At 50.2% G+C, this 19,041-nt stretch overlaps 1 protein-coding gene across 3 annotated transcripts; it reads right to left on the bottom strand.

Moving 5' to 3' along the window:
* Window positions 1–839: 839 nt before the first annotated feature.
* CITED1 (Cbp/p300 interacting transactivator with Glu/Asp rich carboxy-terminal domain 1) lies at window positions 840–6,001 on the bottom strand. Of its 3 annotated transcripts, none has more exons than XM_055121709.1 (4): window positions 5,682–6,001; window positions 4,547–4,664; window positions 2,004–2,085; window positions 840–1,440 (listed from the first exon to the last, which is right to left on the bottom strand). In XM_055121709.1, the coding sequence occupies exons 3-4, from the start codon at window positions 2,013–2,015 to the stop codon at window positions 919–921; spliced, it is 534 nt and encodes a 177-aa protein (XP_054977684.1). In that variant the 5' UTR covers window positions 2,016–2,085; window positions 4,547–4,664; window positions 5,682–6,001; the 3' UTR covers window positions 840–918. The 3 variants fall into 3 exon arrangements, with proteins under 3 accessions (XP_054977684.1, XP_004621400.1, XP_054977683.1); XM_004621343.3 differs by having other exon boundaries at window positions 1,981–2,085; window positions 5,682–5,997; XM_055121708.1 differs by lacking the exon at window positions 5,682–6,001 and adding an exon at window positions 5,185–5,531 and having other exon boundaries at window positions 1,981–2,085.
* Between the last annotated feature and the right edge of the window lie 13,040 nt (window positions 6,002–19,041).

Below are 19,041 nucleotides of genomic sequence, written 5' to 3'. Positions count from 1 at the left end.
TAGATGGCTCTACAAGTCTCCAGGCCCTTGCGCTGGCTTGGCACCCTCATCCCTGAGGCCAGGATCTAGCTCAGTGTTAACATCTGTCATGTGATGTGCCTCTGAAGACACTGCCTGCCTGGCAGTTCATTTGAGCGCAAGGGCTACACTGGCAACTGCATAGCTTGTCAGACCCAGGGTTCCCCTGCATTTCTGTAACACAGGGGCTGTTCCCATATATATATAGGCCAGGGAGGCAGGAGATACATACACCAGCTCAGAGTGTCCCAAGCTTGGAGAGATGTCAGCAACTCAGACAACCTTGAACTCACGTTCCATGTGGGAAATCTGTAGCTTCTTTGATTTTCTTTGATGTAGGAAAATTTGAGCTCCTACATCAGACCCCTGAGGCCCCACCTACTGTCCACACACAAACGGGCAGCGAAGCAGCCTTCCTGGGCCAAATGGCTTGGGGTTGCAGAGGAGGAGGAGCCCTTTAGATTCCGCCATATAAACGGTATGGATGCCACAGAAGGAACTTGGCCTTCTATTATTGTATTTCATTAACTTTGTTAAAAAAATTTTCAACATGCAATGTTCCAACATCACACCCTCCCACAATGCCTTCCCCCCTACCCTCAAAGTTGGACTTCGGAGCCATCAGGAACGGTGACAGTGGCTGCCAGAATTCTGGTACTCCACTGACTCTAAGCTAAGCTTCTCACCCATCCCACCCATCTCCTTCCCAGCTATAAACCCCTCCCACCCCGAACCCACCATATCATTAGTAGTTGAAAGGATGTCAGCCCATACAACACACCTTTCCGCCGCAAGGAAGAACACCACTACTACTTGGCCCATCACTTTGCAGGTAACTTTTATTTTTATTTACATCAGTATGGGTGGTTTCATTCTTCCACCGTTAGGGGCATTTGGCCATTAGCAGCAGGTTGGGAAATCCGAGGTGAAATCAAACTCATTCTGGCCCAGCCACAGCTCAGGAAGCTCATTGGCTTGGTCGAGACCCAATTCCACCACCAGCGACATTAGCACCTCCTCATCTACTGGGTCTGAATCAATGACAGGATTCTGGGCATCATTAGGAGGAGGTGACTGTGCCCCTTCAGCCAGATCCCCAAGAGGCCACAGGGGTTCTTCCTCCTCAGGCTCTCCGGGGGTGACCACAGTCACCCCATGATAGTGGTTATTAAGCTTCTGCAGCTGCATGCTGGCCAGCAGGTGAGGGGAAGCAAGCAGGTTAAAGGGCTGGGGCTTATTGGGAAAGCTGGTGGCAGAAGAGTCTATCAGTATCGGAGACGGAGGGCCGGAGGAGATGGCAAGGCCCCCACTGGACTTGGCTCCACTTGTGACTATCCCCGGGTAGTGCAGGATGGTCACTGCCTTGCGATCCTTCGTCCCCACGTTAGGGTAGGTCAGAGAATTCTTCTCCGAGTCGGCCTCCTGCAAGACAGAGAAAGGCAGAGAGTTCAGCAACCCTACCTCCTGGCTCGTCACCATTCGTTGAGCTCCAGATAGTGCCTATACTGTACTTGATTTGGGGAAGTGATGAGAAGGTAGCAAGAGGCCCCTGGGAAGTTAGGCTTCCAGCGCGAGGGTGCTTGGGCTACCATGCCTTGAAGCACGGAGCTCATACTTGAGTAATCATGCAGAATGCCTGCCATCCTAAGTTACTTTGTTGCTTTCACCTTCATCCCGAGCCTCTCCACCTTGCCATTCCTTAAGGACAGCATCCCATAGTACCTCTTCTGAGACTCGGCCTAACCTTGTTAGTGGTATGGTCCCATTCCATTCTTGTTCCTTGTTTTCTTGCTTGGCACCTTTTCAACACCCCTACAAGGTGCATGGCGAGCTCTGCTCATTCTCCGCAAGTAAGAGCCTGAGGCTGCCTGTCTGTCCAAGGGTACTAGATCCTACACCTGGACCCCAGGTGAGTTCACCTTGTCATGCCTCAGGGTATCCATATGTAAAAGAGCTAGTTACCTCCTTTGTGGTTGGGGAGCTACCTTTGACATCATGTGCAGGTCTTGACATAGCTGGCATTTCAGAGCCTTGGCAGAAGTTGGGTAAACAGCTGGAACTGCTGACCTGTACGTTCAAAAGAAGAGCAAATATGGGGCCAGAGGCTTCACTGATTAAGAAAGCTCAGGCCAGGTTCAGAGCAAGGCTGTTTTGTGTAACTAAAAGGCAAGGATGCTGACAGCACTTAAGATGAGAGACCAGCACCCAACCAAGCAGAGTAAGGCTTGGAAACTTTGGCCAGAGGCAGGGCAGATGCTAGATTCAGCTAGATACTGCCTAGGCATCCTGCTACCCCTACCACCAATGCGACTATCTCCTCATGCAATTGATTTCAAAGCCCCTGTGTGGGGAAGGGGGCAGCACTGCCTCTGATCCTGAAATCAGGAATGTCCAAGTAAGAAGCACCTTGCCAAAGTGGGTCACCCTTATCCAGCTGGAGAGCTGGAAGTGGGAAAAAAAAAGAGTTAAAAAAAATTTCTGCAAACCAAGAAATCTCTGAAAACTCAAGTAATTTTCCTGAAAGTTTGTCAATCTTTGTAGGATGAATTAAAGCTGTCGCATTTCGTATTTCTAAATAGCTCTGGCTCCAAGAATCTCCAGGTCTTTACCAAGAGTCTCTGGATCAGGGATGCAGCACACTGGTAAAGCAGTTTTTGATCTGTGAGGGCCCTGGGTTCTATCTCGCATCAAAAAAAAAAAGTCTCTAATCTTTCTAACAACGTTAGAATTCTCCATGACGCCACCTGCGTCCCAGCCTCCCTTCCTACAAGTGGTCATTAAGAATCTGCTCAGACACTTCTAGAAAAGTGGCCAATTACTACCTCTTTTTATGTCTTTGCACCACTTACATGGTGGTGAGGGAGGAAAGAGAAAAAACGGGGGGGGGGGGAATCAGTTGCCGGCATTGCAACCTTCCTGCTTCATCTGAGCCCTGTTCCTGGGTTTAGGGAATCTGAGAATTTATCAGGGCAATGGTCACAAGCTAAGGCGTTCAATCCGTGTGGTCTTTTAAATAAGTCCAGGCACCCCCCCTACCACCCCGGACCAGGTCATTTTCATGCCCTAAGGGGGAAAAAGGGGGGGGGCGCTGCCATCTCTTTCCGCTTTTATCCAGCTTTCCTTCGCCTTTCTGCCCCCTGCAATCCGAACGTAAAAAAAAAAAAAAAAAAGAAAAACACGCGAAAAGAAAAGGAAGAAAGAAAAGCAAAACAGATTTCGCAAAGAGCCGCGGAGAGAAGCGGGGAGAAGAGGAGACAGGATGAAAGGAGAGAACAGGAGACAAAAAGTATCAGTGTCTCGGTTCCGACAGCTTGTTTTCCAAGGGAGATGGTTGGGACCAAGTCTCCCCCATCACACTGGGGGCTCCCCGGGCAGCACCCAGTTTCCCTTCGGCTCCCATCCGCCCCCCCCACCACTCACCCAGACCCCCGCCCACCCCCCCCCCGCCCACCCCGAGTCTCTGCTCCGTGAGGCGCCCTGAGTGAGATCCGTCTCCAGACGCAATCGCTTCCCGACCGGAACCGCAGCCTTTTGCTACGCAGATTGCTCGGCCCGCCTCTCCCCTGCACCCTGGTCCCCGGGCCATCAAGCCCATTCGAAGGCAAAACTTGGCAGCGCGGAAATCACCCATTCAACAATTCAAGCTGCAAGGCGGCTTGGGCAGCCCTGGCTGCAACAAGTGCCTCCTCCTCGCCCGCCCGCTGCTGCCTCGCGGCTCGGCCAGCGGCTCCGGGGCTGCGGGTTCGGGGTGTGTGTGTGTGGGGGGTGGGGGGCCAGGAGCCCCCTCCCTCCTCCCGAGGGCGGCGAAGGGGAGGAAGAAGGAAAAAGGGGAAGAGACGCAGGTGGGGAGGGGAGCGTCTTGGACCTGTTGACGGACCAAAAGTTAAGATGGCACCAAGCGGATCGCTCCATCTGGATGGCTACGTTCTCACTCAGAAGGAGAAATGGGGGGTGGAGGGGTGGGGGGGTGGGGGGGAGAAAAAAAAAAGCCAAACGCTGCCGCCGCGGCTGGGCTCGGACGCGCTCGAGCCAGGCGAGTCGGTGTCGCCACCTGAAAATCCAATCCCCGTTTGTTCGCCGCCTGCCCCGCTTCCCTCCCCGCCGCATCCCAGGTGCAGCCGCCGGAGCCGGGGCCGGCCCGGCGCATCCATCCCTGCGCAGTGCGCGGGAAGCCGCGGACCTGCAGGGCCCCGGGCGCTCCGTTCGCTCGCGGAGCGCCCAGAAGGATGCGGGGGCCGCCGGGGGGCCGCGGGGGGCTAGGCCTCCGCCGCGACTTGGCTGGCCGGAGCGGGGGAGGTTCCGTGCATCGGGGGGCTGCGCCCCCCACCCCCAAGGCTGCCCGCCGCCCGCTCCCGCGCCTCCCGGCACTTCACGGAGCGCCCTCGGGCTCTTTCCCAGAAAGCCTAGAAAGCCACGCCGCCCGTGGGCAGTGCGAACAGCCCGCCGCGAAAGAGAGAAGGGAGACGGAGAGAGAGAGCGAGAGAGAGAGCGAGAGAGAGGTTCGGTTCGGAGAGATTCTGTAACTTGCCCAAGGTCACCGCGCTCGCAAGTGCCGGAGCCGCGATCCTCAGCCGCCGTCTGCCCGTCCGCCCCGAGTCCGGCGCTCCTCGACGCTGGGAACTCAGTGCGCCGCCTGGCCGCGTCGCCTGCATTTATAGGGAGAGGGGTGTGCGCGTGGGTGTGTGCGTGCGTGTGGGCGTGCGTGCGGGGGGGGGGCCGAGGTCGATTGGATAGTAAAGGCAACTTGCCCGGATTCGCTAACTTCCAGCCCGCATTTCTGCCCAGCGCGGCCGAAAAGCCCCCCCACTCACTTCCAGTCGCCCCAGGAAACCCGAGCTGTGTGCAAACCCCCTCCCCACCTCCCCACCCCACCCCACCCCCGCCCCCAGAGCTAGAGCCAGATGCGGTCCAGGCCATTCGCAAAGTCCAGAGCAGCCGAGGCGGAGAAAGCGCGGGCGCGGGGCGGAGAAGGTGCTGTCGCCTTCCCGGGAGAAGCGGGAGCCCGGCCGACTCGGCCGGCTCGCGGACTCCCCTGCCAAGCCATCCGGATCGCCGGCAAGCAAGGCGAGCCCTGGCCCCTCCGGGTGCCAGCGGGGCAGCTTGCGAACAGGAAGCAAGTACCCCAGAGTCCCTTCCCCACCCGGGCTGCCGCCCAGCCCGCCTTACCTCCCCGACCGCCTGCCCCGGGGAGAGAAGCTCCCAGCCCCGAGAGCCCCGGCCCCTGGCAAGCCACGCAGTTGACCGGAGCCGATTACGCTCAGTGCCACCCGACCCCGGGGCGTCTGGGAGAAACCCGCACAGCTGCGCCGCCGCACCGCACCGCACCGAGTCAGGCAGTTCCCGGCCCGCGCCGGTGCCGCCTGCCCGCAGCTTCAGCGCCTGACTCCGGGGCGGTGCTGTTGGCGGCCACCGCGCTCCCTGCTCAGCGCGGGGGACACGGCTCTCAAGCCCTCATTGTCGCCAGGGGGTCCTGACGCACATGCACACGGCCCGAGGGCTGCTTTTAGGCTAGCCATCCCAAGGAGGACAGACCCTCGCCCCTCCACTTCCCCTCGCCGCCCCCCTTGCCCAATTTCCACGTCTTTATAACCAGCTTAGGGCATTATTCGCACATGTCCTGGATCGTGGGCGAGTTGATGGCAAAATGTGAACTGGATGCTCACCGAGGGCCAGAGCTGGTGCCGTGCCTTCCTTGGCCCTCTTGCTCCTCGCCGGTTGACTGCGGGCGGCCGGCCGGGCAGACCGAGCCTCCTCTTGGCGGCTCAGTGGTGCCCCTTCTGCAGCTGTGCCGCTGGGAACATTTTATAGCGGTGACGGGCGTGCGTGGCCCTTTAAAGACGCTCAAGCTGGTGCAGTCACCGCGGATCGTGTGAAAGCGAAGGGCCGGCTGGGGAACGGAGTCCGAGTGGCCCCGCGGGTCCCGCGGCGCCAGAGATGGGCTGCGGCTCCTAGGCTAGGGCAAGCGACGCAAGGCCATGGGCACCCCGACCCCTGAGCACTGGCCCGCGCCCGCGCTTTTAAAGCTGGGGGCGCGGGGAAGGGGGGGAGGCGAGGAAGGCTGGGGTCCCAGACACGGTCTCTCCCCACCGGCCGGCATGGACTTGCCCAATACATTTCACTTAGTAATTTCGGTGAGGAAGGAAGCGCTGTTAGTGTCTGTTTTCTGACTTAAATCTAGCGGATGGCCAGAGGGGACTTCAGGTGTGGGAGACAGTTAAGGCCTCGGGGAACCACGCTCCCGGAGGGAGGGGGACGCTTATGGGTCGGGTCCCTTAGGGGCATGATCGATCGATTTGGTTGTTTATTTTTCTGGGTTTGCAGGGCTTCCTCCGAGCTGGTCTGCTCACTTGAGTTTGCAGCATCTCCCCGGACTGAGGTTGAGCTTCCTATTTTCCCCTTCAAGTTGCCAGCGTCACGACAGAACCTATCCATCAGGGATGGTTTCGCTAGGAGGCCTAAGCTGGGGGTGCTGGGACGGGTGGAGGGGTTCTCTTGTCGTCATCCTGGGCGGAAGAAGGCTGGAGGGATGCGACGTGAAGTGTTGCTCTCCCGGCTTGTTGCACTCCAGGTGCAATTCACTAGGCTTGCTGAAAAGCCACAGGAACAGGCAGCTGGGCTCGAAGAACTTGCCCCGTGCTTCTGGGGATTACTCCTGCCTTTCTACGATGCCAGGTTATTTTATTATGATTGTGTAATCATTCCCATCTAGCAATAATAATGTTTTGCATATGGAGCACATCTTTTTTGAGCCAGTATTAGCTTACAAGTTACTGGAAAGAGGCCCTCATCTTCTCCAACTCAGTATTTCTTTTTTACTTTTCTTTTTTATTTTCTTTTTTTTATCCAACTCTGTTTTTCTTGTGGCCAGCAAACCCTTTACAGGGAGATCCTCAAGATTACCTCTCCATTAACCTCTCCGTTAACCTCCCTTTTGAGACCACGCACCCCCTGAGCAACAACTTACTTCATAAACACTCTTTATAAAGTATTCTCTTTTAGAAGAGACATAATGTTAAGAAAAAGGTTGTGTGTGGGGGGGGGTCATGAAGTTATTTTCAATGTGTTGTCTTAATTGAATTTGAAGAGCCAAAGGTCTATTTTCTTTTGCCTGTTTTTTTTTTTTTTTTTTTTTTTACTTTTTGCTTTTAAGTATCCTCAAGTACCCTACATTTACTGCGGGAACAAAGTTCTGTTTGTTGATGGACTAACTAGCAAACTGACAAAAAGATGGAGAACAAACAGAGGGATGATCAAGTCCTAGAAACTGGATGATTCTGGGGCCAAGGGCTCTGGACTCCAGGCTAACCCATTACTAGCTTCTTTGCACATCTTCATTCCTTTCGCTCACCTTGCCTCACCACGAAGGCCACATACCACACATCATGGAGTAACACACACACATCCTACACTATCTGTACACTTTTCTCACTTTGCTCAAGGCTCGTGGGTCCCTCCCGATGTCCCTGTCCCAAAGCCTCGCAAGGTTTACTTGGAAATATACCCTCAAGTTCCCTTGGTTGCAGAGGTGAGCCGGTTTGGGCTTTCAAACTGTGCATTGCTAATTTGGATTTCCATCTTACCATCCCCCCTAACTCTCCACCTTTCACCCCACCCCCACCCTTTCTGTTCCTTGGAGCTGTTTGGGAAACCCCCGGCAGTTGCAGGCTCCGGATCCGAGAGGTGGTGAATCCGCCCTCCATCTATTGGATGGCTCCCAGGTCAATTGTTAGAAAGAGGCATATGTTCATCTCGGTTTCTGGAGTGTCTCCGAAGCAGTTGCTCCACAGCCAGCCCCCTCCCCCATCCGGATCTTTGAAGGGCAGCAAAAGGAGCGCCCTCCGCCGCCACATTTCTCGAGGCTCACGTTCTAGAACGGGTCTCCCCCACTGGAGTCTTCCTCTCATCTCCTCTTGTCCACCTTCTGGGGAGGACAGGAAAGAGAGGACCTCCCAGCGCTCAGCTTTGGCGCACAAAACTCATGCCTTCCTTTTGGAGGGAGATGGGAGAGGAGAGGAGTTGCCGAGGCTGCAAGAGAGCCAAGGAGACATTTGCATTTCTCTGCAAATATGTCCTGGATCACTGACTTCCCCGTCGCTCCCGCAGAGCTCAGGGCTCTCCGCTGAACTTCTTATCTTCAACTTGTCAACGAGATCACGCGCTCGGGCAGCAAAGAGAGGACAGGAATGGGGTCCCCAGGAAGAGTCTTCTGGGTGCCAGCACTGGCCGGACATGGTCCTATTCATCACCTCTTTTCATTTCCACGACAGCCTTATGAGGTAGAGTTTCCCAAAGGCGAAAGGAGTTGGAGACTTGCCCAACTTGGCATAGCCAGGAGACCCGGTTTTAGAATCCTGGTCAGGCTGACAATCTTATCCTGACCATGCCCCTCCCCCCGCCTTCTACCTTGGAGGCTAGGAAGCCCAGAGTCTGTGACCCAGAATTCATGCCCATGTCCTCCTGGCTTTACATTTCTCCTTTGGGATTTACTGTGTGTGATCTTAGGCGCATGATTTTTTTTTCTTTGGGCCTTGGTTTTCCCATCTGTTAAATGGCAATAATAGTGGTTCCAACTCGGAGGTTGTTGCAAGAGAACAAGGAAACTAACTGGCTGGTACTTGCTGAGTCAGTAATGGTCAGTAAATGCCGTTAATTGGGCACTCTGGTTGTTCTCCTCTGCCCCCTAGGCCTTCCTGTCTAAAAACACATGCCTTAGGAACTGGGAAGATAGCTCACATAATAAGGCCTATGCTTGGCATGTGCTAGACCCTGGGTTCTAGCCCCTGCACTCCCGCATGCCCCCAACCCACCTCAGGGCATTCAGACCCCTCAGGCACTCACTGAGCTGAGAATCCCCTGGGCATACACTTATGTTTTGGAAAAAGCTGAGGAAATGAAGAAAGTCTATAAACTCAGGAAGGTAAGGAGAAGAACATGAATAAAGGACTATGTAAGCCTTACGACAGCAAATTAGGAATGAATAAAAAAATGATCACTTTTGGGGCCGGAGCGATAGCACAGTGGGTAGGGCGTTTGCCTTGCACGCGGTCAACCCGAGTTCGATCCCCGGCATCCCATATGGTCCTCCAAGCACTGCCAGGAGCAATTCCTGAGTGCAAATCCAGGAGTAACCCCTAAGCATCGCTGGGTGTGACCCAAAAAGCAAAAAAAAAAATGATCACTTTTTACAGGGTAGCCTGTAAACTTAGAGGGGGCTACAGAACCATACTCAGTATGTATGTGGGAAAGTTTAAGACTTCAAGTCTTTGTTCAAATGATGTTTAGAGCCCAGTTGCTTACTATAGTGAAAACTGTAAAACAAGCTAAAATGTTCTTGAGAAGGAAATGTTCCTTAGCACCCAGATATGAAAACAAAAGCCTTGAGTTCAAACATTTCCATGGGAAAATGCGCACAAAAATATTAGGTTAAGAAATACTGGTGAAGGGGCTGGAGCGATAGCACAGCAGGTAGGGCGTTTGCCTTGCACGCGGCAGACCTGGGTTCGATTTCCAGCATCCCATATGGTCCCTTGAGCACCGCCAGGAGTAATTCCTGAGTGCAGAACCAGGAATAACCCCTGTGCAACACCGGATGTGACCCAAAAAGCAAAAATTAAAAAAAAAGAAATACTGGTGAAGGCCAGAGCAATAATACAGTGGGTATACTATTTGCCTTACACATGACTGACCCAGAATTGATCCTCGGTATCCCATACGGTCCCCAAAACACTGCCAGGAATAATTCCTGAGTGCAGAGATATGAGTAACCCCTGAGCATCATTGGGCATGACAATACCCACATTGTCCCCCCCCAAAAAAAACCCCATGCTGGGTAACAGTTGCATAAATATAATATCAAGTTGCAAAGAACACAAAGAATAGAAAATTAAATACTATGCTTTCAACCATGTTTGAGTAATGGTAATGAAGATCTGAAAAACACAAAACCTGTCACCGTGTCAGTAGGGTGGTAACATTATAAGTAACTTTTTTCTCTTTACTCCAGGTTATGCAATATTATCATATTATTCTTATAATTAACTAAGTTTATTGTTAATAGGCTACATAAACAGCATGCTCCCACTTGTGTTAAAATTATATGTTCATAGAAACAATATTGGAAGTAATGACACCAAAATGTTACCAGTGATTATAATTGAATAGTGGGATTAAGAGGAATATTTTCTTTTCTTTTTTCTTATTTTTCTGCACTATGCTTATTTTGTTTTCTTAGAGTTAAAATTGATTCATCATTTTAAAGGTACATAATTAGTGAAGTCCTACTTATGTTAAATGTATGTATGCGGAGATTGGAGCACTAATAGTACGGGGTTAATGTGCCAGTCTTGCATGTGCCCAACCTTGGTTTGATCCCCAGCACCACTTGTGTCTTCAGAATCACTGGGTGCAGCCCTAAAGGCCCCTACAGCACTGGCCTTGGGTCCTAGCATGGAGCCATCCTCATGGTTAGCTAAAAATTACAAGGTGATTCCTGCATCCCTTGATCACTGCTTGGAAGCCTCCCAAAAGTATATATATTATATATATATTATGTATATTTTGTTTTGGGGACACATCGGCTGTGCTCAGGGCTTACTCCTGGCTCTGTGCTCAGGGATTCCTCCCCGTGGTGCTTGGGGACCACATGTGGTGGCAGAGATGGAACCTTGATCTGCTGTGTGAAAGGCAAGGAACTCAACCACTGTACTCTCTCTCTGGCCCAACATGTAAATTTTTAGACATAGGAAAGAAATAAAATATTAATAGGTTTTATATTAGGTGGTGAGGGATTATGGATAATTTCCCTTCTTTTCCTGATCTTTCTATTTTATTATCTTTATAATAAAAATATAATGATACCTATAAATAGCATATATAGTAGCATTTCCCACTTTTGTTAAAAATGTATGTGTGCAGGTTTTCTTTTTTCTGCTCTGAAGAAGCCTGTGTTCTCTCTTGAATACATACTCCTCTCTCTTTCCCCCTCTTCTCATTTCTCTAAGCATATTTTCCAAACAAACTATTTTACTTCAAAAATGTATATGTGCAAAAAAAAAAGAAGAAGAAGTAAAAATAACCAGCTTCGGTGTGGATGTAGAGCCCTCATCCACTGTTGGTGGGGATGTTGACTGGTTGATTCAACCTCTTTGGAAAATAATAAGGGCGCTTTTCTTTAAAAATTGAGCCTCCATACAACCCAACAATTTCACCACTAGGTATCTGCCCTAAGGGCCCCAAAACACTACAAAAAATAAACCATTTGTGCTCCTATGTTGATGTGCAGCACTATTCACAATAGCCAAGATTTGGAAACAATTCAGGTTGTCCAAGATGAGATGACTGAACAAAGAAACTATATATATATATATATGTATATATGTATATATATATTCAATGGAATAGTACTTGACTATAAGATGAAATCTTGCAGTTTGCTACTCCATGGATGGAACTAGAGGGGATCATGCTGGGTAAAGTCAGTGAGAAAAATAGGAAGAAATACAGAATGACCTCTCTGTAAAGTGGATATAAAGAAACATAGTAAGGGAGTAACAAATGGTCAAAGGTAGCAAAACCTCTGAGTTGGTCTCCAGAACTGAGATTGCCTGGGTTGGTGGTGAGTGGGAGTGAGGGGCATCCTTGGGGCACTGATGGAGGGAAGTTGGTGGTGGGTGTGGTGGCAGAACAATCTATGCATGAAACCCTATCATCAATAGTATTGTAAATCATGGTGTTGCAAAAAGTACTAAGAATATATATGTGCAGAAACAAAAGAACAAAGTCTTCTCAATGTGTTTATCTTGGCATGGTCAGTTTAGATGAAATTTCTGTTTTTTCCCTTTTAAAACATTTATTTCCCAAGTTTATTAAATTCACTATATATTAATTTTTAGTGGTTAAAAAGTATTAAAAATTCAACAATGAAGTTTTAAATGGTATATCAGGCACCAGAGCAATAGGATAGTAGGTAAAGTGTTTTCCTTGCATGCAGTGACCTGGGTTCCATCCCAGGAAACACATATAGTCCCCTGAGTCCTGATAGGAATGATCCTTGAGTGCAGAGCCAGGTATAAGCCCTGAGCATCACTGGCTGTGACCCCCAAACTAAAACAATTTGAAAGTAAAAACAGCATGTTTAGAATTTGCTGTAAAATATTGGGAGTATTAGAGATGGGGATAAAGAGGGTGGAGATACAGATAAAATAATTGCTGAAGATGGATACATGACTCTTTCCTCTTTGGAAAATAATAAGGGCACTTCTTTAAAAAATTGAGCCTCCATACAACCCAGCAATTTCACCATTTTATTTTATTTTAGTTATTTATACATAACTCTTCCTTATGTTTATTTGTAATGTTTATTTTTTTCCTTATGTTTATTTTGCAATTTGATAGTAATTATTTTGGGGTCCTCTCAAGAAATGCTTAGGGGCCTGGGGGTAACTCCTGGCTGTACTTGGTAGACTATACAGTGCTAGAGATCAAACCTAGGGCTAGCACCGAAGTCTGCGCACAAGTCCATTGAGCATCTTCTGGTCCTCACAGGACTTTTTGTTTATTCATTTTGTCTTTGCAGCAGTGCTTATATACTGTTTCTGGTTCCGTGTTTGGGGATTACTTTGGGCAATGGGGGACCAGGTCATGGTGGGTATCAAATCTGGGCCTCCTATGTGTAAAGCATGCATGCCAGCCTTTTGAGCTATCTCTCCAATCCCCCTATATTAAAAAAAAAGCATTTTACACATTATTTTCTTTTAATCTTATACCAATACTCTAAGAAGTGATTTTCTCTAATTTATAGGAAAGATTTTTTTTTAAATTTTGATTTTGAGGTTATAGAGCTAGGATGTGAGGAAGTGACCGGAAGTAGGGGGGTGGGGAAGGATCCTCATAGAAGCAGCCCAGGTCTACTCACCACACCTCAGTTGCTTATTTTTTGTGTTTTAGGTGCCACCCCTGGTAGTGCTCAGGGATTACTCCTGGTTCTTTGCTCAGGGATCACTCCTGGCTGGGATTTGGGCTTACATGGGAAGCTGGGGATCAAACTCAGGCCAGCCATGTGCAAGGAAAATGCCTACCCACTGTAATATCTCTCTGCCCAGTACCCCCCCACAACTGTGGCTTCCTTTTCATAATTAAAAACAATGAACAGTCTCGGTATAAACATGTTAATTGTTCATAGCACAGAATTTAGAAGTAACCATAAAAGCAGCAGGAGGAAAATATCATACTCCAACAGGATCACGATTAACTCTTTGGTCATGAAAACCAAATTTGACCATGCCGATTTTATCTCTCTGCTCTTACTCCAGAAGTAATTTACTCGGCAAACATTTCCTCAGAGTGATGAGTCATTCCCCCCCAGGTTGCAGCTGCAGGGCATCATGGTGGGTCCAGTCACCATCCTTCCATTCTTCTCCAGTGCCATAGTGCCATCTGTTGTTTTTGGTTTTGTTTTTGTTTTCATGTCGCATTCAGCAGTGCTCAGGGCTCACTCCTGGCTCTGTGCTCAGGGATCACTCTAAGCTTGCAGGGTGACAGGGATCAAACCTGGATTGACTGTGTGGAAGGCAAGCACCCGATCCACTGTGTCTGACTCCTTCCCCACCGCTGTATGTCCTGCATTGTTCCTGCCCCAATCTCAAGGAAAGGAAATCCAGGTGGAGAAATCCAGGGGGCTCATGTTCCCTTACTCCATGGAAGTTCGTACCCCAAAACCCTTGGGAGCTTATGAGTTTTCACCACACCAAATGAGGCCGTGCCTCCATTTCCCCAGGTGGAAGGAGCTGGTGAGAACAGCAGACAGATTGGCCCCTGCCAGGGAGTGATGAGCTGTCTGTAGTACTTTCCAGCCCATTGGAGCAAGGCACCCGAGAGTCCCCAGCTCTGTGCTTGCTCTTGCCAGCCCCAGGAGCGCCTGGTCTGGTGGGCCTGCTTCGGGGAGCGGCCACGTTCCTCTGCCTCAGGCCACGGGCTCGAACAGGAACTAGCTTCAGCTACTGTGTGAAAAATTAAAATGGGCAAGCAGGAAGAGGACAAACAAGGGAGAGAGGATGAAGAAAAGGGAGCCGGAGATTAGGACGGGTAAGGCCTTGAGAAAGAACACAGAGGGGAGCAGAGATAACGGAGTCCAGCGCCACTGCAATCAGCTTAGCGATGGTAGCCTTGCTTTCCTGTTTACACAGAGGGGTCGGGGGAAGCTTAGAAGGGGCCCCAAATTGGGCACAGTTGAATTGATTCCCTACTTGATTTCCTGTTATTTATACATAATGGGGAAACCACAACTAAACAAACAGCTCTGGCCACCCAGTCTCTCATATCCCTGGAGACTGTTTCATGGCTCTGCCCACTCTAAGCCTTTAGGGATGCAATCCCGGGTGCATGGCCTTTTGTTTGGGGGCCACACCTATCCATGCTCAGGGCTTACTCCTGACTCTGCACTCAAAGATCACTCCTGGCAGTGCTTGGGAGACCATATAGGATGCCCAGAACTGAACCCAGGTTGGGTGCGTGCACGTCAAGCACTCTCCCTTTTGTACTATCGCTCCTGCTCTGGGTACATGACTGTTTTTGTGTCCTCTTCTAGCATTGAGCTTCACCGGAACCCTAGAAAGTCGACACTACTATCCTGACTTTAGAGAAGCCATCTGGGTACAGAGAGCCCCAGAGCACACCGTGGGCTGGAGTGATAGTACAGTAGGTAGGGCGCTTGCCTTGCACGCAGCCAATCCTGGTTCAAACCCTGGCATCCCACATGGTCACCCAAATACCATCAGGAGTAATTCCTGAGTGCAGAGCCAGGAGTAATCCCTGAACACCACTGGGTATGGCAATGAAAAAAAAATCATACCACTAGTAAGCTGGAACTCACAGCCTGGACTGACTCATGACTAAAGCCAAACTCTCCACATTTAAGTCTGGGCACTTAAATTTTTTTATAGTACATGCAGCACCATCTATGTTGTGCTTTCTCGTTTTGTTTTAGCCACACTCATAGATCACTTCTGGCAGTAAGTGAGGGACCATAGATTTGGTGGGGATTGAACTTGACCAGCTCTGTGCAACGCAGGTGCCCTGCTCGCTGTCCTACCACTCTGGCCCCTGTATATCCTTTCTATAGAACGAGAGCATTTTTGTTGCTGTCTTTTGAGCCATACCTTGCAGAGCTCAGAGCTTATTCCTGGTTCTGTGCTCAAAGATCACTCCTGACAGTACTCAGGGAACCCTAGTGGTGTATTATGTCTCAGCCCCCACCTGTGTTGTCTGAAGTAACCAGTGAGTGTGGACAGAATGTCTGCATGGTGCTGGAGCAATAGCACAGCGGGTAGGGCGTTTGCCTTGCACACTGCCTACCCGGGTTCGATTCCCAGCATCCCTTATGGTCCCCCGAGCACCGCCAGGAGTAATTTCTGAGAGCAGAGCCAGGAGTAACCCCTGTGCATCGCCGGGTGTGACCCAAAAAGAAAAAAAAAACCTCAAGCCTAGCAGCTCAGAGGTGTCGGGGCAAACTTTGCTTGTAACTATCTCACAGTGATTCAATAAAATTAAAAAATAAGAATATCTGCATGGCTCAGATTGAGTGAGAGACTCTAAAGTGAGTTAAGCTAGGAAAGGTGGCAGGAACCTCCAGGGGTGAGGCACGGGGTAGAAGAGGGTTGCAACCCAGCAATACTGAAAACTGAAAAAAATGACTCAGGGAAGAGCACAGGATTCCAAAGCAGGGAGGGAGAAAGATGCTTATGCGGGTGAGAAAGAAGCAGTTAGGCCGGCCAAGCCCTGGGCCCTTCAGATGTCAGCAGCAAAACTGGTGGCTTGGGAAGGTATAAGGCTATGTGGGGGATGAGAAACTCGGCTTTAGGCATGTTTAGTTTAAGCTGTTGGCAGAACATCCAAGTGGAAATAGCTTACACACAGCCAGGAATATAGGACTGGAAAGAAAGTGTGAGGTTGTGTCAAAGAGAGCAATCAGAGGGATGACTTTTGGCCAAACCATGGGGAACTTTCCCCTGCCACTCTCCACAGGCACAGAGGGGCTTTCTCCTCAGGATCTGGACATTGGTTTGTCTCTGCACTCACCTCTCCTCTCCCTGCCTGGCCGTCCAGTCCAGAGCACTCATGGACACATGCTTCAAATCCCGAAATGGCAGTGTGAGGGGAATCTTAGTCCATAAATTTCCTCACACCAGGGACGGATAGTGCTTCGTCTCACTTTGCTAAATACATGTTGGCTAAGCCAGGAGGATGCCAGTTCTTCCTTAGTTTCTCTTCAATTTCTTTGCTTTACATTTTTCTTCGCTTTACATTTTCCTCATCTCCCTTCACTGTTGTGGTGAGTGGGAGTTTTTCACAGGCCTGGCATGGTGCTGAGGGTCACATGTCCATGTGAATGCTTTGATATGGGGCTCACTGGGGAGTGCTGTGCCCCTTTTGCCATGGTACTTGAATGCATGCACAACTGGCGTAGTGCTCTTAGTTGGGGTATCCAAGTTATGGTGCTCACAAGTGATCACTGTGACACTCAACACACAGGATCACTGAAGGTAGCACGACTGAGCCGTAGTCCTTATGCATATATATACATTTTGGGGAATGTTGGGACCACCACCGGCAATGCTCATGGGTTATTCCTGGCTCTGCACTTAGGAATTTCTCCTGATAGTTCTCAGGGGATCATATGGGATGTTGAGGATCGGACCCGGTCGACTGCATGCAAGGTTAAGTGCCTTATCCGCTGTACTAACTCTCTAGGACCTCCTTACAACACATCTTTTAAGCTTCATTGATCACCTAAGATTCCCCCTTTTGATTCCACACCTGGCTGTGGCATGCTTGGAAAGCACTTAAGGCAACAAGGATGACAACCAGCAGAGTTGTGAGAATCACACAGTAGAGCTGCCAGGATCATGCTTGGTACATATGGAACACCAGAGATTTGAAGCTGTGACTGTACACATACAAGGTAGGCACTTTTAGTCTGTGGGCTATTTTCAAGGGCCCATGTCTTCAGTTTGTACAATACAAGCCATTGGGTGTTGTTTTTTGGATCACACCCGGTGATACACAGTGGTTACTGCTGGCTCTGCACTCAGGAATTACCCCTGGCGGTGCTCAGGGGACCATATAGGATGCCGGGAATTGAACCCTGGTTGGCTGCATGCAAGGCAAACGCCCTACCCGCTGTGCTATCGCTCCAGCCCAAGCCCTTGGGTGTCTTGTTGGTGCTTCTGCCACCACTCTTAGGCCAGGACATTGTCTCTCAGCTTACTTTGTCCTTAAGAAAAGGTGAGGTCAGGACTGGATAGATAGTCCAGGAGGTAAGGCATTTAATTTGCATGTGCTGTGGAGGTTTAGACGCTGGTTCGAATCCCCAGCACCATGTAACATATGATCTTCTGAGCATGGCCAGGATCACTCTTTTTTTGGGCCAGGGATCACTCTTAAGCACAGCACAGGAATAGCCTCTGAGTGCCACATGGTATGCCTCTCTCCACCTCTGCCCTCAAAAGAGAGAGGTGAGGCCATGCCTCCTGGCCCTGCCTCCTGCAGTGTTGGACTGAAGCTACTCCCCTTACCTGACCCTCCTCAGAGGATGTGCAGACCCTTTGATCCCAACTCATTTTTATGATTCAGCATTTTCCTGTACTCACCGCTCTTGAGATCTGGAACCTGGCCTCTGAGCTCCCAATGCTGTGGCATTTGAGGCCTCAAACTTCTGGACCTTATTTTCTTTCATTCAGAGCCCCTTTTAAGGGCCAGAGAGATAGTAAAGCAGATAGGTCACTTGCCTTGCACCCGGCCAACCCGGGTTCGATTCCTGGCATCCCCTATGGTTCCCTGAGCACTGCAGAGCCAGGAGTATCCCAAAAGCATTACTGGGTGTGCCCCCTCTTAAATAAAAAAACAAGGATCTCCTGCTGCTAGCCTGAAGACATTGAGCAACTAGTTTGGGACAGTAGCCCTATTTTTCTCTTGATCCTGAAATCTGGGCCTGGGGTCAGTTTAGACAAACTTGGCTGTGTACATTGGTTAGGATTCATTTAGTGTTTGCAGCCTGGGGAGCTGGAAATATTCTCATGGAACCCCACAGCCACAGCCCCTTTGGTCCTGTGGGGATCAGTGATCAGAGCTGGAGATGGATCAAAGTGCCTCAGGGGGTAAGACTGTTGCCAGCTGTAAGGAGGAATGAGATGAGGTCTCCTTCCTGCCTTCACACAGACAAGGCCCCTCAGCAAGACCTACATCCCCCCTGGTTTTCATCACAAAAGCACACTGCCTAGGCGTTGGAGAGATAGTACAGTGGCTAAGATGTGCTTTGAACCCAGACAACCTGGATTTGATCCCTTGTACTGCGCATGGTCCCCTGAGCTCCATCAGGAGCCACCGCTGTGCCAGGAGTACTACCAGGGCATAGAATCATGAGTAAGCCTTGGGCACTGCTTGGTCTTGCCCCCAAATCCTAAGCTTTCCCCTCCCCCACAAAAACATTTCCTTGGGAGCTGGAACAATAGTACAGCGGGTAGGGTGTTTGCCTTGCACACGGTCGATCCTAGTTCAATCCCTGGCATCCATCCCATATGGTCCCCTGAACCCGCTAAGAGTAATTCCTGAGCACAGAGCCAGGAGTAATCCCTGAACATCACAGGGTATGTCCCCCAAACCAAACCAAACAAAACATAACAAAGGAAAGCATTTCCCAGAGAGGCCCCCCCCATTAGCAACAGGTACTAAGCTCTCAGGCTTTACCCAGCCCTCCCCCAGAACACACAGTTGTGCTAGAGGAATGAGTCGTGGGCATCCTAGTGTAGAGTGCAACACGCACCTGCAAACTTGGAAAGCCTGCAAAGAGATGAGGCTGAGTCACCACATGGATTAGATTTCTCCCAGACCCAGATGCTTAGGAACACCACGTAGGGAAATTTCATTCCTGCTAGCTATGCTTAATAACATTAGTGGCAACATTTCCTGAGCACTTCTGAGGTGACAGTCCCTCATTGTTCTTAGCGTGCCATGCTTATTCTCTCATCT

Source organism: Sorex araneus, chromosome X, assembly GCF_027595985.1.
Source record: "Sorex araneus isolate mSorAra2 chromosome X, mSorAra2.pri, whole genome shotgun sequence".
NCBI classification, from domain to species: Eukaryota; Metazoa; Chordata; class Mammalia; order Eulipotyphla; family Soricidae; genus Sorex; species Sorex araneus.
This window is presented reverse-complemented; position numbering and strand designations above follow the sequence as displayed.